General features: G+C 51.2%; 1 protein-coding gene across 2 annotated transcripts; it reads left to right on the top strand.

The window, feature by feature from the left end:
* The first annotated feature begins 10,755 nt into the window (after window positions 1–10,755).
* Window positions 10,756–14,724, top strand: LOC106027638 (transport and Golgi organization protein 1 homolog). 2 transcript variants are annotated; one of them, XM_023564957.2, is made up of 4 exons: window positions 10,756–10,887; window positions 12,446–12,519; window positions 13,474–13,630; window positions 14,005–14,724. In XM_023564957.2, exons 2-4 carry the CDS (start codon window positions 12,505–12,507, stop codon window positions 14,289–14,291), a joined length of 459 nt encoding a protein of 152 aa, XP_023420725.1. In that variant the 5' UTR covers window positions 10,756–10,887; window positions 12,446–12,504; the 3' UTR covers window positions 14,292–14,724. The 2 variants fall into 2 exon arrangements, with proteins under 2 accessions (XP_023420725.1, XP_013007518.1); XM_013152064.3 differs by lacking the exon at window positions 10,756–10,887 and having other exon boundaries at window positions 11,968–12,519.
* Window positions 14,725–16,805: the final 2,081 nt, after the last annotated feature.

The raw sequence follows: 16,805 nt of genomic DNA, 5'->3' as shown, positions 1-16,805 counted from the left end.
GGTCACAGTGCCTAGCAGGAAGGACCCTGGGGCCCCCATGATGGCCGTGAGGGTCCCCTTCCCAGATCTCAGCCTCAGGACAAGGAGCTTGCTGTCAGACCCCGGCAAGGCCGGCTCAGTGCACTTTAACCCGGCTTCTGGGGAGCGAGCAGTGGGGACCGAAGCCTATACACGGTGGAGGAGTTTCCTGTCTGGATGGCCTGGGCAGTGGGGCATGTGGCCCTCAGGGGTCCCTGAAGCTTGGGGACAGTGCCAGGAGCTATGTGGGCAGAGCTCAGCCTCAGGCCCCACTTCTCGAGGGGCAAGCGTTGGTGCTAGATATCGCCTGGCAGGTGCGGGAGGGAGTGCTGATTCTTCCTCTCCAACATACAGCACATAGTAAGTAGGTGGTAAGCAAAGACTGTTCAATCTGCTCCATCCTGGGAGCCAGCCAGGAGACCTCATGGCCGCTTGAGGTGGCCGAGGTGAGCAAGGCAGCCGCCCTTCCAGGCATGGTGTATAGGGCTGCTGGCTTGAAGTGATGGTGTGGCTGAGGGAGGAGGCCAGCAGTCAGATCTGAGTGGCAAGGCAACAGTCAGGAGCCACTGCCAGAGCCAGCGGTATGCACGGTCAGTCGGGGCAGAGTCCACGCACCAGCATCCCACTGGGAATTCACTGGCCCCCTCCAGCACCAGGCTGTGTGGCTGGCTCACGGCAGGTGGGATGTGGGACAGTGACCCCATGGATCGGGCCCAGTTCTGTGCTGGAGCTCCTTTCAGGCAGGGCTGGATACCATCTCTTGGGTCACTGACTGGTTTCTCTATTAGTGACCAATGGCCTGGGGCCAAGCGTGCTGTGCTGGAGCCCTTGGAAGCATCTCTCGGTGTCTCTAGCAGAGGAGCTGCCATGGGTAGTGGGCATGTGGTGTGGATGAAGGAGGAACTCTGAGCATGGAGAGGCCCCTTCTGAAAAAGCGGTCCCCTCTCCCTAGAGGGGTACCGGACACCTGGCACACACAGCGGGCCAGCCAGAAGGCACTTGTGCACATGGGAGGCTGGATTCTCGACTCCCAGGAACCCTTGCTGCACAGGTTGCCCTCCCTCCCACCTGCCCAGGCCCTGCTGGAAGACGGCATCCTTCCCAAGGTCCAGACAGTACTCATCCCTCGATCTGTGCAAGCCCTGGGGTGCTGAACAGGCAGGGTGGATCCTGGTTTCCTGTTCAGGCCTAGGTGGGCTCTGCCCCACCGCGACCTTGTGCACAACTCTAGTTCTGAGTGTGAGGCCATGATGGGTTCGGGTGGACGGGGCAGGATTCACATGCCCCAGAGACACACAGCACCACCGCCTCTCAACCTGCATGTGCCACTGTCCCCAGACACAGGGCATTGTCCCTGCCCCATGCTCCTGGGACCGCTGCATCTGCTCATGTGGCCATGGGCACAAGGACAGCAGAGCCCTGCAGGGCTTGGCGTGCATGCGGGGAGCTTGCTGTACAGCTCTGGCCCTCGAAATGGAATGCAAAGGCCTCTAGGCCATTAGGGTAGCACAGGCTGCTGGGCTGCAGGTGCTGGGAAGGGCAGTGGCCTTCCCAGGACTGTCACCTGGGGTTGACCACAAGGCTGGTCCATAAGAGCGCAGTACAGCCTCCCCATCTGTGGGGTGTTGGGAGTGTACAGGGCGCGCTATGGGCATGGCTGAGTGTGGTGAGTGGTAGGTGTGTACCATGTGTGCATGCGGGGTGGGTGGATAGCAGGTCTGGGGTATGGGATGGTGTTGCCTGTGTTCACGGGGCTGTGTGGGATGCATGCACAGAGTGGGTTGTGTAAAGCTGTGCATGTGTGTGTGCCATGTTGTGTGGAATGTGCATAGAGTGTGCTGTTTGTCTAAGTGTGTTCCGTCTGTGCAGGTATGTATGAGAGCAGTGTGTGGGAAGTGTGTGTAAGGGTGGGGCACTGAGGAATGTGTGTGATGTGTGTGTGTGTGTGTGTAGTGTGCTTTGTGAGCAGTGTGTGTGGTATGCAGTGTGGTGTGGAATGGGCGCGGTGTGTGTAGAGTGTGTGGTGTGATGTGTGTGGCCCGGTGTGACACGTGTGCAATGTGTTGTATGCAAATTGTGCTGAGTGTGCATTGTGTGTGTGCACGTCTATGACATAGCCTCTTGACCCCGCCCGCCATAGGGACGATGGGCCCCGCTGGCCTGCTCTCTCCTCCAGGCTGCCAGCTCTGCAAGAGACTCTGGATGCGGGTGCAGGGTAATCACAAACACATCTTTGGTTTATGTTTTCTTAATGAAAAAAAAAAAAGCCTGTATTAACAAGCATAAAAAAGGATTGGAATGCAAATACATATAGGTCCCTTTTAGGAGTAAAAAGCCCCAATCTCGATGGTGCAGAAAGCTCTGGTGTGTGTGGCCATTGGGGCTTGAATGCCCTGGGCCCAGGTGAGTCCCGCAGCAGCTTTAGGCACTGTAATGGCCCAGGCACCCCAGTGATCCCTGAGACAGAGTGTGAGGATGCCACAGGCCATTGTCCCTATGGCGGAGAAGGAAGCACACCTCTCCTATTTGTTTCCTGTTTAGGGTTGGTTTGCAGAGCACAAGGACTCGGAATCACTGTGCAGCCCACTCTGGAACAGAGCCCCAGGGGAGCATGGTGCCATCTATCACTTCTCTCAAGATATCCCTGCCACACCAGGAGGCTGGCTGTCCACACAGCATGACAGAAAGGCCACACCGGGCCTGAGAGGAAGTCAATGGCTAGTGGTTCACAGCTTTCCAGCATGTTCTTTCCCATTTGGGGGCAGGAAAATCAAAAGGCAGATGTGCTCTTCACAGCAGAAAGGAGACCCTGAAAGGACTCCCAAGGGGCAACTCGGCACACTCAGGGCTTGCTGGGAGCCGCCCTTTCCCCTATGACACGGAGGCCACAGTTTGCAGCTGAATGTCACCGTCTTCCTGCTTTCCCTTCTCTGTCTTTAGTACGCGCTGAGAGAGTTTATTGAGAAACCAGCCCACATCCTGGAGGTCCTGAGGCCACTTCAAGTACTGCTGCTTCTGCACAAAGCCTCAGATGGCTGCATGTCTCATCAGCTCGTATGCAGACAGGGACCCCACCACCACCACGATGAGCACACGCTGGAGGTCTGACATGCACCTGTCCTGGGCATAGCTGAAGGCCTCTAGGCACCACCCGTCGCAGAGGAAGTGCCTGCTCATGAGGCACACGACCTTCCTGCTGCTCCAGATAGCCGCCTGCAGGTTGGTGACGTGGTCTTCCCTGGGCACAAAGTCTCTCTCTTTAAAGCACAGGTTCAGCCTGTTTTGGTCCTCATACTGGACCCAGCACCACACACTGTAGTCCCAGCCACCTCTGAAAAGCCCCACCTGTGACCTCGTGAGGCTCTGCAGGGACATCAAGACATGAGCTACATAACGCCTTGTCAATTCCAGCCTTCACTGATGGCAACAGAATTATTTATAGGTTCACACTACTCAGTGACACTTTGGACACACAGCAGTGGTGCTCTCCAGGATTACATGCACCTGAAAACCATCACTGTGCAATTTGCCTGCATCTTGTCTGAGTGAGGATGTTTGTGACCACCTGTGGTACATGGCGATCCCATGCTATACCTGCACATGACCTAGGGGCTGTGGCTCCCGCAAAGCTCTGTGCACCAGGGTCTCGCCCTTCCAAGGTGCCCCCTGCACAGTTGTCCAGGGTTCATTTCTTATTAAGTGGTACATGACAATATCATGATGCGGGCAGACACCAGCATTAAAGATAAGACATCAACACTACCACGATGGCATGCTCTTCGAAGTTTTTAAGGAGTTTCCTGGTTCTCTTGTCTTTTTCTTTTCATCTTTTTTTTTTTAATCTTTTGGATGTTAGTTATGTTCATAAGCAGTGACATGAGAATAAGGCTTCTAAGGCTCACACACTATCTCTAGGTGAAAGGGTGACACCACCCCGATAACAACAAGGCTAGTACAGCTTTTCCTGAAATAGCCAGCTCTCTACATTCAGGGTGGCCTGAATGTAGAACTTTCTCAGAAATTCTGCCACTTTCTGTAGAATTTCTGTACAAATTCTCTGCCACTTTCTGTAGAAATACTGATTTACTGTCTGAAGTTCCCAGTGTTTCCTAAAACTGATTCAAACAGGGAGGACATGGAGTGTTTTATTTATTTCCAGGTAAACTCTTCACATTTCCTGGCTTCTGAAAGTTCTCCTTTCACCGATCCTTTAAACATAGTTACAAAATTTTTCTATGAAACTCAACAAGTTAAATCCAACAGTACATCAAAAAGAGACACATTGTAACATTTGGGGAATCTCAGGAATTGGGTGTCCCTATCACAATAGATGGAGTTATCTCAAGAATGCAAAGTTCAGGGCCAGGGATTTAGCTCAGCTGCGCAAGTGCCGGCCTAGCAAGTACAAGGTCATGAGTTTGGTCCCTGGTACGAAAGAAAAAAAAAAAAAAACAAAGTTCCTTTAAAATTTGAAAATTAATGGGTAACTCACCAAACTGATAAACTTTATATTTTTTGTTTTGTTTTGGAACTGGGAATTGAAACTTTATATTTTTTGTTTTGTTTTGGAACTGGGAATTGTACTTCCCAGGCAGGTGCAATGCTACTGAGCTATATCCCCAGACCCTGGTAAACTTTAAAAACATAATCTATATGTTGAACTCAGGAGACACCAAAACCAAACAAACACATTTTTGTCAAGCATGGTGGTGCATGCCAGTAATCTTAGCTACCCAAGAAGCTGGGGAGGCTGAAGCAGGAGGACTGTAAATTCAAGGCCAACCTAGGCACTTTGTCTACAAAAAACAAACAAACAAAAAAAGGCCTGGGGTTCCAGCTCAGTGCTAAAGGGCTTGCCTAGCGCGTATACAGCCCTAGGCTCAGTCCCAAGTACTGCCACACAAAACGTTCAACAAACTAAGAATAGAAAGGAATATAAACCAGCTTCTGATACCATCTTACAGCTAACCTCAGGATTAGTGGTGAATGATTGGGTGCTTTTCCCCAAGATCAAAAACCAAACAAGATGTCCATTCTTACTACAGCAATTCACCACTGGTGAGGGGTGCACCGAGGAAAGAAAATTTATCCAGATTGGAAGATGCAAACTTTAATCTGTATTTTCAGACAACATGAGTATATATGAATAAAATCAGGGAAGATCTAAATGAGACAACATGAGTATATATGAATAAAATCAGGGAAGATCTAAATGAAAGTTAGAGGTAGTAACTTTGTTTTTTATATACATAGCAGAATATACAATTATCTTCTTTATTCATAGCATACTTATTCAATAGCTGTTCTATTAATAGACATTTTGTTTCCAGTCTTTGGTTGTTACACATAATTGTGGAATTACAAAGTTTCGTGAATATATCTTTCCAACTTCTGTGTTTTGTATTCTGTCTTTGAAATACGTTTTCAGAAGTTGGGATTGTTGGGCGCAAGGTGTGGTTTGGTGGTAGAGAGCTTGCATCGCATGTGCAAGGCGCTGGATTTTATCTCCAGCACCACGGAGAAAGAGAGATTGGGTCCATAGGAAAATCTGGAGGCGGGTCCAGGCAAGGTTGGCAGCGGTCATATAGGGCTCTTGTCATTCCATACAGCGAGGCACGGTGGGAGAGCGCCCCCACCCCATCTCTCTCCAGTATTGTGCAGGGCTTGGCCATCTCAGCGCGGGTTTGTGCAGTTAGGAGCCATGCAGCGTGTGTTCACGTGGCCCAGCTACTTACACATCTTTTCTGAGCCTCACGAGCTTGTTCTCTGTGTGTTTTGTTTCTGTAGGCAGGGGCTGAAGGAGCTTTTTTTTTTTTCACTTCAATTAGATTTTATTGGTACATTTCGGATCATTAGTGAGGATTTGTACCTATACATGGTACTGTTTTCTTTCTCATTCCCCTACTTCCCTTCAATGCCTCCTCTACTTACAAAATTTACAAAATTTCGTTTCCACGTTTTCTTTCTGTTTTGTGTTAAGTAGTCAGATTTACAGTGTTTTCCCTTTTTGCTTCTTGACTTTTGAGTCATAATCAGGAAAGACCTGTTGAGTACATAGAAAAAAAAATCACCCAACGCTTTTTTTGACATAGGCGTTTGTTTCTGCCATCAGTTGCTGATCCTTTTTTTTTTTTTTTTTTTTTTTTTTTTTGTCTTTTTTCTTTTTATCGGTACCGGGGATCAAACTCAGACTGCCTGCTTGCAAGGCAGGTGCTTATGCCACTGAGCTAAATCCCCAGTACCCAGTTGCTGATCCTTTTAATCCACACTGTGAATACCGCGGGGAGGCTCGGTCACCTATGATGCCCGCCACCTGCCACGCGACCAGCAGCAGTGCGCTGGAGCCCGGCAGCTGCCCAGCTCTGAGGTGACCCCTCGCGCCAGGGGTCTGTATCCTGAACTTTGACGCGTGGCCCCGCCCAACCCGGCGAAGGTGCCAGCCAGGCCCGCAGCCACAGAGCTGCGCGCGCGAGGCCAGGCGCCCAGGTCCAGCGGTAAAGGCGCGGGAGCCTCGTGCCCTTATCGCGGCTACCCGCCGGGCGTTGCTCCGCGGCCACGGGACCCCGCCCCCGGCCTCGCTCATTGGGCGCTCCAGCCCCCGGCCTCCCTCGCTCATTGGGCGCTCCCCCGGCCCCACGCGGTGCCCAGGTTTGGCCCCGCCCCTCTCTGCTGGCACGCGGCCCCATTGCGCTGGAGACCGTGTGTTAAGGGCTCATAGCTCAGCTAGAAGGGGAGGGTGTAGCTGTGCAGTCCCGCCCCCTGCCGCCTCTGGAAAGGACAGTGCTTGCCACTGCTGGTCCGGCCCTTCCGGCCGGTCCGCAGGGAGCGGTCCTTTGCGATGGACGCGGTGTCAGCCACTGGGCTCGGGGTCACCGTGTCCCGGGGCTTTGCCAAGCTGCTGCAGCCTCTGCAGGTGCTGTACGCGGCCCTGGTAGACCGGCTGCTGAGGCTGAGGCCGGGAACCAGGGCCGGGCGAGGGGCGCGGGTCGCCCGCCGGTGGGAGCCGGGCTGCGGGTCCCCTCGGAAGAACCGTACTTTACCAGCAGGCAGGAGCGCGGTGTGGACGGCAGAGGGGCGGATTGTCCCGAGGAAGCGGCCTGGGGCGAAGGCAGCGATCGCCTTGGGAGCCGCGTTCACGCTGCCACCTGTGTGTGCAGCCTAAGGGTGCAGCGAATTGAGACACAGCGTCCTGGAGGAGTGATGCCTGATTTGTGGCGATCATTGTCATAGTCGTTTTGTTTGCAGCGGCATAAACCGATGGTTTCTATCATGTATTTACAACGTGTGTGTGTGTGTGTGTGTGTGTGTGTGTGTGTGTGTGTGTGTGTGTTTGCGCGCACGCGTGTGTGCAGTAATAGAAAACAGCTCACCTAACCATGATCCGGACACATTCTGGCCATGTGTGAGACACCGCTAGCGATGAAGGAGGGCCTGTTGCCAACTGGGAAATAGGCTCAGCTCACTCCCTAAGTTTTAGAGACTCCACATACCGGACAAGAACGCGAGCCTGCCTGTATCCCCTTTCCGGCAGTTTCATCAGGGCACCTGGAAGTTGGTTTAGACTATTGAGAGGAGATTGAGAGTATCTGTGATGATCCTTTGTGATTGCTCTGCCAGTTCTGTTAAGGTTTCCATTATTTGTGCCCGCCCTTTTCAGCTGGTTGCTACCTTGCCTGAGCATGTTCAGCCCGGGCCTGACTTTTATGGGCTCCCCCGGAAGCCTGTGTTGTTTACTGCCTGTTTGGGAATCGTTTTGTTGGCCATTTTCTTCTGGAGGACGGTCCTTGCTGTGAGTGAATTGACTTGGTCTTTGACTTCTGAATACATCGAGCATTCTATTATCATTGGCCCTTTCGGTTATTTACATAAACAAATCAGTAGTTATAATTCAAGCTAGTTTTCTGAAATAATTTAATGTAATCTTGGTATTGGCAAGGACTTAAGAGCAAGCTAAGCATATCCACTTGTTAGTAGAGTTGGGGACTCATACAGCCATCCTAAAAAGCCATTTAATAATTCTATATATCACAAGCCTTTAAAATGGGATACAAAACAGGATAAGAAATATAAATTGTTTTCATATGGTATGATAATATCAGTACATGATCTTAAAGAAATAAATTATATGTTAAGATTTTATACAAAGGTGTTAGATGAAATACTATTTAATAGAGTAATAACTTGGCAAGACTTAAATGATCTATATTAGGCAATATCATGTTTCATCTTATTTATATCCACAGAACAGAATAATTAGACTGCTGTGTGTATTTCAAAGGCAGGGTGCAAAGAAGGTGTTCACAATTTAATGTGAAGTGGGAAAAGTGGAAACGGACCATGAGGTGTTGATAAACTGTGTTGTAGAAACATACAGGGCAAGAAATACCGTAAGATGGTAGAAATGTCGAGGCAAGATCAGGCATAGTGGTGCGTGTATTCCTGCAGCCCTGGTGGAGCGGGAGGCTGAGGCAGGAGAAGCGCAAGTTTAAGCCCAGCCTGGGCAACTTGGTCACTTACCAAGAGCCTGTCTCAAGAATTAATGGGAAGGCTGAGAATGTAGTTCATTGTGAAGGCCCTATCCCTGATACCAAAAACAACCCCCAAAAAGCACGTTATTAAAGATTCCTGTGAGGACTTCTAGAATCTCACTGAACAGCTTCTTGCATGAAAGAACACCTGGAAGGGTAAGCAGGAGTGTGTGTGGGTGAAAACGTGCTGTTTCCCCTGCTCCTCTCCTTTTGCTCCCCTGCAGCTGCTTCCCAGCAGGGCTCTCAGGCTCAGCCCTGCAGCTTCACACCCTGCACCTGGGCTCACTTCCTCCCACTCCCTGAGGTCCAGTGGCTCTGAGGCACTACCCCTCATCCTGGAGAGGACAGTCGTCCCCCCTACAACCCCGTGGCCACTGTGCTCTGCTGTCCTATAGCACTCGGAAGGAGAAGACAGAGTCTGTATTACAGAGAAGTGCAGTGATCGCTGCTGTGGTATTTAATTAGTTACAGTTTAGGATTTATGACTCCAGAAGTCACTGGAAGGAAGAACTGGGTCTGTGCTCTTCCTGGAAGCCGTTAGCTGTCATTTCTCTGTGTTCTTCTGATGTCTTCCCTTCTGCTTAGATTTATTACTGTTTTTGTGGTCTGGGGAAATCAGATGATGAGGTGTATTAGATTATTTCTTAATTGCACAAATAGATCACTTGAAATAGGGTTTCTGAGGTATCTTCCAGTGAGTGACAGGCGTATCTTAGTGCAAAGATTATGCTGGTAATCTCGCTCACCAGTCTTCCATATGGTCACCATTTCTAGACTGCATGCTTGCTGTTCGGGATTGTCAAGTAATTCTGAGTAAGTAATAATGTGCATCTTATAAAAACAAGCATTTCACTGTTGAAGACAAAGGCTCATCTCATAAGCTTGGTGTTCCCTTGGTACTGGCACATAAACCTGTGTGTAGCTGTGAAGTAAGACACATTCCTTACTGTTCTCTGTATCAGAGGCTATTTATAATACATTTTTAATTGTATGGATTTATCCTGAACTAAACAGTTGCTAAATTTTCATTTGGTTATGATCCTGACTTGTGTTAGGAACTATGTATTTCTTTTAATCAAATGTTTGACATCAAAGTTAATTCTCTCTCTTCTAGGTGAAGGAGAGAATATACCAAGGTAAATCTCTTCCTGTTGGTGTTTGGGAGGACTTTTTTAGGCAGGCTAGGAGAGACAGTGACTTTGGTGTCTGATTTGACTTACTAACTGCTCCACATTTTACTGTTGCTACTAACCATGGTATAACGGGGAGGATGATGGTACTGGCTGAGGTAGGAGATGTGGGGGCAGAGGGGTGACTGCTTACATGGAGCAGACCGAGCGTGGCTGGACCACACAGGTGTGGAGAGAGGACAGTGTGTCTGTGCTAGGGACACCTCGGCCCCTATAGGTTTATCAGCACAGGAGCTTGAGAGACAGCAGTGTAGATCAGTAGCCTGAAGTTGCTGTTTCTCCTTGCAAATGACATTCATTTGAAGTGATTCCGTTGTCAGAGAACAAGTACCTTTTGTGAAGTGAGCCTCTCCAACTATGTAACATTTTACTGTATCTCCTGCCTTTGCAGTAAATTGCTATTTCATCAAAACAAGTGTTACTATAGTTTAACAGTGTCCTGTGCACTGTTGCTGGTCTTTCTGGAAAGGCAGGTAGCTGTGCGAAGCTCTGTCTCTCACGGAGCCTCACACAAGTCCTTGCTGCTCAGTTCCATTTAGTGCTCCTAATAACCTGGCTTTTCCTCTTTTTAGTCACTGAACAGCAGATGGCTGAGAAGGTGAAGAATACCACAAAGGACAATGCAAAACTTGTCCCAAAAGTGTCAAGTTATAAACAGAAGGTAGAACCTGTTTCACGGCCCCTCCTCTAGCATGTCTGTGGTGTAGCTCAGTTATTACGGTATTTTGAAGGCCTATGTTCTCGCTTGATCATTTCCCCTGAGCCCTCCAGATCTTACACACCATCATGTAAAGTGAACGCTCTGCTCGCTTCCTTGGAACAAGGTTTGTTTTAGTAGCACAGTGACTTCTGTTACTTAATTCTGAATGTGTTTTTTACATAGATCGCAGAATCGAAGAAGCTTATTCTGAAGACCAAGGAAAAAAATTCTCACCAAACAATTAAATACAAGGTAAAAGTCCTTCTCTTTTTGGGATTATAGTCTAAAAACAGAAGCAGGCATTAATGCGTATTGTTATTTTTAATATCTTTTCTTGTAGGCTGAAATCGAGGTACTTGAAGAAAGAAATAAATTTCTGACGGGTATTGCCAAAACTCTTGGTGTTATATTCAAATCTGAGAGGAAACGAAATGTGCAAAATCAGGATTTGGTGAGTTCTGCTGCTGTGTGTTACTACAGTTGTACTTTTAGCTATTTCATAAATTATCTGAATTGTTTCCATGCTGTTAACTCCTTAAGATTCAGAATAACAGAAGTGAACATGCCTGTACCCATTTTGTGGGATTTTTAGTACTAACCCAGTAGGACCTTTTTATAGGCACGGGAAGTGTTTTGATCCTGAAACTTGGATAATTTCATAGCTGAGTCCTCCAGAACACACAGTCACTAAGAAACTGGTCCAGTTGAGGAGTCTGTGTAAACTGGTTTTATTTCACAGTAGACTCTGTGCCTTTTGAATAGTTTTAAAATCCGCTAAGTGGAAATGTAGTGAGGAGAGTGTTCATGCTTCCCGCCTCCTGTGTGGCCTGGTCCTTTGCTCAGCACAGAGCTGGTAAGTTGCCCATTTTCAGTCCTTTGTGCACCATGCTCTTTGGCAGGAAGTCATGACACACAACCTGCAGTTAAAAGAACGGTGGGTTAGGGTCACACCTTGAGCCTGGATTGTCATAAATATTGAGAAATTCTGCACATGAGATTTTTCTATTCCCCCAGAAACACTTTTTTTTTGTGTGTTGTTTTGTTTTGGTTTTTTCTTTTTGAGACTGGGTTTTGTTATGTAGTTCAGGCTGGCTGTGAACTCACTTTGTAGCCTAGGCGGGCCTTAAACTCTCCTCTTCCCTCCTTCCCTCCCACAAGGCAGCCCTCTGCAAGCCTGAACTTCGCAGGCCGCAACATCCCGAGAGCCCACTCAGATGAGTCTCTCCGGGGCCTCAAGGCCCAGACTCAGGGGCACTGTGCCACCTGCCCTGGGCACGGTTCCCTGAGCTCTGGTACAGAGCCCGGGTACTCCGGGCTCGAGGTTTTCACTTAGCCCTGGGCCGTGTGCGGGCCCACCCCGATTGCAGTGGGAGAGCAGGGTCTTGGGAGCCGGCGCCCGCCTCGTCACTCCCAGCCGCCTCCGGCCTCGGCATGGTGGGGGCCCGCGGTGTCACCCTCTCCCTCTCTGCACAGTGCTCAACGTGTGTGTGCACTTTCTTCACCGGACCGCCAGGGGCCGCTCCTGAGCTCAGCGGTTCCGCGTGTTGCTTGTTTCGCACGCTGCTACCAAAGCTCGTGGCCGCTGGGTGCGGGCTCGGTCTTCCGCGTCCCTGTTTTCCTCCTCCACAGCCTGGGACCCAAAGCCGTCTCCGCCTCTGGCTGGGGCTGCTGCGGCGCAGCCTTCCCAGCTCTCCAGGTCCACCAAGCGCTGGCCTGGTTGATCCTGCGCAGGCGCAGAGGCCGCCTTCGAGCCCCCCCCCCCCGCCCCCTTGACCCCTGCCCAGTGAGCCGGGCGAGGCTGGCTCCCTTGCAAGGGATCTGTGGCCTCGCGCCTCCCACGGGCCTTGCAGCAGCCCGGTCGGAGCCGGCCGAGCCTCAGCTCCCTCCAGGGCCAGTGGACAGGGCTCTGCCGCGTCCCCGAGCGTCCCCGGGGGCTCTTCTGACAGTGCACACGGCCCCTTCTCGTCCTGGTCCTGGGAGAGTCCTCTGAGTGCCTTCTCTGCCCCCAGATCCCGGCCCCGGGCCTGTGGCCTACAGCGACTCCCGCGGCTCCTCCCTGGCAAAGGGCATGGACGACGGCAAGGTGAGCCTGGGAGCCGCGCCCAAGGCACTCCACGCACCCTCGGTTTCCTCTCTGTTCTTCAGCGGGCCTGGGCGTAGAGACCCCCGGCTGACTCAGCTGTCACCATCTGACTCGGGACTTCGCTATGGCTTGGGGCCCGGGGCACGTGCTGAGTGCTGGGGCAAAGCACGCCTCACACCCTGGGCAGCCCGTGCCTTGTGTCTTTTGCTTGTTACTTGTTTTGAGTCAGAGTTTCCTTATGCAGCTCAAACTAGCCTTGACCTCACAGTACCCAGAGCTGACCTCCAGTTCCCTAGCAGTCCTCCCGCCTCAGCCTCCCGAGTGCCAGGATGACCGGTGTGTGTGTGTCCACACTCGCTTGTTCTTGTTTTCTTGGGGAGCAGCTGTGAGGGTCCTCGGGGTCTGTGCTAGGCAGACCCCTTGGAATGATCAGAATGAGGTGGGTGTCGGCTCTGGTGCTCTGGTGGGAGTGGGACACTAGTTCAGGGACCCATGAACCGGGTCCCGGGCGGCCCAGGCTGCTGTGCCGCCTTGGTCCTGACGCTGCCGCCTCAGCAGCCTTCCCAACGAACGGGGCCCACCTGTGAAGGTCAGAGGTCTCTGGCCTGCCTTCTGGTCAGCGCAGGCACAGGCGCCTCCACCAGGCCCTCCCTGTGCAGTGTCACTGGCCGAGGCAGCTCCCTGTTCTCCCGAGACCCCCGGGACCCTGGGAACCCTTGCGTTGCCCCTGTCATGCCCAGGGCTGCGCTCATGCTGGCAGGAGTGAGCGAGCTGGTGCAGCGCCCACTGGCCCCTCTGGAGCTCATCTCTCCACACGAGAGTGGGGACAGCGTGCTCGCCGCGTGGCGTGCTGCTCACATAGGGGCTGACAGGGGCCGGGATCCCTTGACTCCTCTCGGGATGGGCACCCAGTGTCACTGCTGAGCTCAGAACTGGGCTTGCTTCTGTTTGCAGGTGAGCATGGCTGCGAAAGGGCTCCCAGCCTATCCAGGGCCCCCGTTCCTGGGACGCCCCATGCCGCGCCCGGTGGTCTATGGGCCTCCGCCACAACCAAGGCTCTGTGGGACTTTCAGGCCTCGGCCGATGCCTCCGCCGCGACCGCTGACATTCGGTACGGTAGGACACTTGGACTGGCACCACCGCCTGCCCTGTCCTCTCCTCTCCTGTCCTGATTGGCAGCTGCAGCCCTGCAGACTCGCAGCACGAGGTCCAGCACTCTGAGCCCAGTGCAGCCTCTGGACAGCTGCTCAGACCAGAAGGGTCCTTCCCGCAGAGCCGAAATGCCAGTCCCACCGGGGTGGTCACCCGGGCCACCATGGGCGTGTGGCAGTGGGAGAAGGGAGGGTCAGGCTGTAGTTGAGCCGTAAAACTTTATCTGTAAAGTCCAATGCATCACTCAGCTTCCTGGCTCAGGGGAAGGGAAATGCTTTGAGCAGACTTGGGCTGCTCCTCAGGACATGTCCGCGTGTCCCCCTTGCTTTCCAGTCTCATGCATGGGCCCACCACTGGGCTTAAGGGAATACGCGCCCGGCATCCTGCCCAGACGCTGCGACCTGCCGCTGCACCCCCGTGAGTTCTTGCCGGGACCTGTGCCATTCAGGCCTCGAGGCCCGATCATTCCTGCTCCTCGAATGCCACCACCACCCGCCGGGCCCCAGGACTACCCACCGCCACCTGCCGCAGGGGAGCCCCTGCTCTCGGAGCCCAAAGAGGCCCCAGCCTCGCCACAAAGCAGCCGAGAACCTGCCCAAGCTCTGAGGCAGAGTGCATAATGGCCCCACTAATCAGAGGCCCAAGGTTTTTATTGGTTTTGGAGGCCCAGTTCATTTCAAAAGGATTTTATTACTAAGCTGCCTTGAGCGGTGTACATTTTCAAGCCAAACAATACAGAAGTCTCATCTTCCTCTATAAAAATTGCCTCTTAAGCTAGAGTGACATTCCAACTTTGAAATGTGCAATAATGATCCCTGTGTTTTAGTTAATATAGCATAGATATGTATAAAATAATTCAGAATGTCATAAAAATGACTGTTTCCCCTGGAAATAGTTTAGGAACACATATTTCTGACTCAGCCCATGGGTCAATCCAGAACCAGGGGGCAGTTTCCTGGTGAAGGAACGGGGATTGACAGATGCAGAGTAGGAGACAGAGAGACGGAGACAAGTCGAAGTTCGATCAAGCCTCATTTATTGATAAAGTGGTTGCTGCTTTCATAGGGCAGGGGCGGGTCAGTGGGACAGGAAGAGGCTATGGGGTGATCTCTGATGGGTCATCTGAGGGACAGGCGGGGAGATAGCAGCGGGGCAGTGGCACCACTCCCTACATCTCTTCCCGTTCTATATCTTTTAATAAGGAGTATGGTAGGCCTTGTGAGGACAGCGCCTTTCTTAGGTCAAGGACCTCTTTACATGAACCCAACCGGGCCTTACCCATCATGGGCTTGCAGGACAGCAGTTGGCCCTGTGCCTGTCTTAGGCGACCGGTGGTGTGGCATGTATGTCCTAGTTGCCCATCTCTGGCTGTCTGTCCATTGTCTCAGGGCAGTTAGGCCACATCATCATATGGGCCACTCGTGGGAATTCTTTCCCGGTAGGTTTGTTGATCTGCCATCTCCAGCTGGTGATAGTGTACCTGAATGGGCTTTGCCATAAACGTGTCTATCCAGTTATTAATGAGCACCGTAATCCTCTGAAAATTACAAGGACCCACAGAGAGGAGAAGCAACAAGGCAGCTAGGGGCCCCAGGAAGGGTGCTAGGTAGGGGAAGAGCCCTCCCCAGAGCATGGGGAAGGGGTTAGAGGCTATTTGTGACAGGATGTCCAAATCCACCCTTAGTCAAGGGTGGTCCAAGGAGGTTCTCAAGAAGGCACCACGTAATCCATTGGTTTGGCATTTTCTATAAGGAAGCACAAGAAGTTGCCTCAGGGTATGTTCATCTCACACCGAGGGAGCTGCGAGGCCGGGCTATGGGCTCCCCAAGGTCATCCTGAATTGAAGGAAGGTAAAGGAGAGTGTCACAGTAGCTCAAGGGGCCTTGTATAATCCCAGCTTCTCCTGGAGCCTAACCTTAACATTTAAATGGGTGGTTTATACTAGTGTGCTCAAGTGTTTTGGATCAGAAATATCTTTTTAGATAGCGTAGGCTGGCCTTGAAGTCACTCCTGCCTCAGCTTCCCGAGCTGGGATTACAGGTGTGTGCCACCACATCCAGCTTAGATCTCCTTTTAAACACTCAGAAAAACCAAAAGCAGAAGAAACATTGGAGACCTTCGTTCTCCACACCTGGCATCCCCATCAAGTGCCACGGGGAAAGCAACAGAAAATAGCACCCTGTGCAGGTGGAGGGTTCACTGTGAGTTGCAAAGAAACATAAACTTCTTTTGTTTACAAAAAACACCTCCTGGGCCAGGGATTTAGCTCAGTGTATAAGCTCCTGCCTGGCAAGCAGGAGCTTGTGTTCGGTCCCCGGTATCAAAAAAAAAAAAGTGTCATTAGAGATCAGATGGGAAAGATTCTCACCCTTCCCTTTTGACACGAAAATAAGCCTCTGAAGCAAAAACTAAAAGCAGTATGTTAGGTTTTGTTTTTCTTTTTTAGTATATTTTTTATAGCCCAGAAATGATTGCAAGGCTTTGAGCATCTTATGGCCAAAGTTTGGAATCAGCTCACTATCTGATTAGCTTTAAGTTATTTTCTAGGCTTGCTCTTAGGTCAGGAAACAAATCAGTAAAATTGATTCAGAAAGCTCTTTTAAAAGTTAGTGTGCTTAGGTTTGCAGAGGGAAGCCTTAGAAAAGTGTGCAGACAGTGTAGTGACAGGTCCCTGACTGGTGGGGCAGGCCCACTTGGAGACATCAGGGGTTGACGCGGACACCGACCTCAGGGTAGGACCTGTCAGGACAAAACAGAGCTCAGCTCACAGCTGCACAGCTGACCGCAAGCAGGGTAGAAGCTTTACGTGCCTCAAGCACATTTTTTCAGGTTATGTTTTTGGTTCCTGTTCCTTGAAAGTCAGTTGTGGGATATGAGTTTATAATGAAATTTACTCCTTAATGCAATCATGGTAAAAGAAAAATAATAGTGACTAACTGAGGTCAAACAATTGTTTCTATTGTAAACCCTTACTCTTGCACCCAGCAGTCACCGGTAGGGTGAGGGGTCACGGGTTTCCCCTGGAGTGGTGCAGCCTCCAAGCCGTGGCACCCCCAACCCAAGAAGCCAGAGTTCCAACAGCTCTCACAGAAAGCAATGAGACAGTAGAGACTGGGAGTATTAACGTACTACAA

Source organism: Cavia porcellus, unplaced genomic scaffold (genome assembly GCF_034190915.1).
Source record: "Cavia porcellus strain 051 isolate PalLab524CR breed Dunkin Hartley unplaced genomic scaffold, mCavPor4.1 scaffold_6, whole genome shotgun sequence".
NCBI classification, from domain to species: domain Eukaryota; kingdom Metazoa; phylum Chordata; class Mammalia; order Rodentia; family Caviidae; genus Cavia; species Cavia porcellus.
Note: the sequence above shows the minus strand (reverse complement) of the source record. Positions and strands in the feature narration are given on the sequence as shown.

Excerpts from the sequence above, each read along its gene's own strand:
- LOC106027638 (XM_023564957.2), top strand. Across the intron at positions 13,631-14,004 it reads GCCGCGACCGCTGACATTCG|TCTCATGCATGGGCCCACCA; the intron begins GTACGGTAGGAC and ends CTTGCTTTCCAG.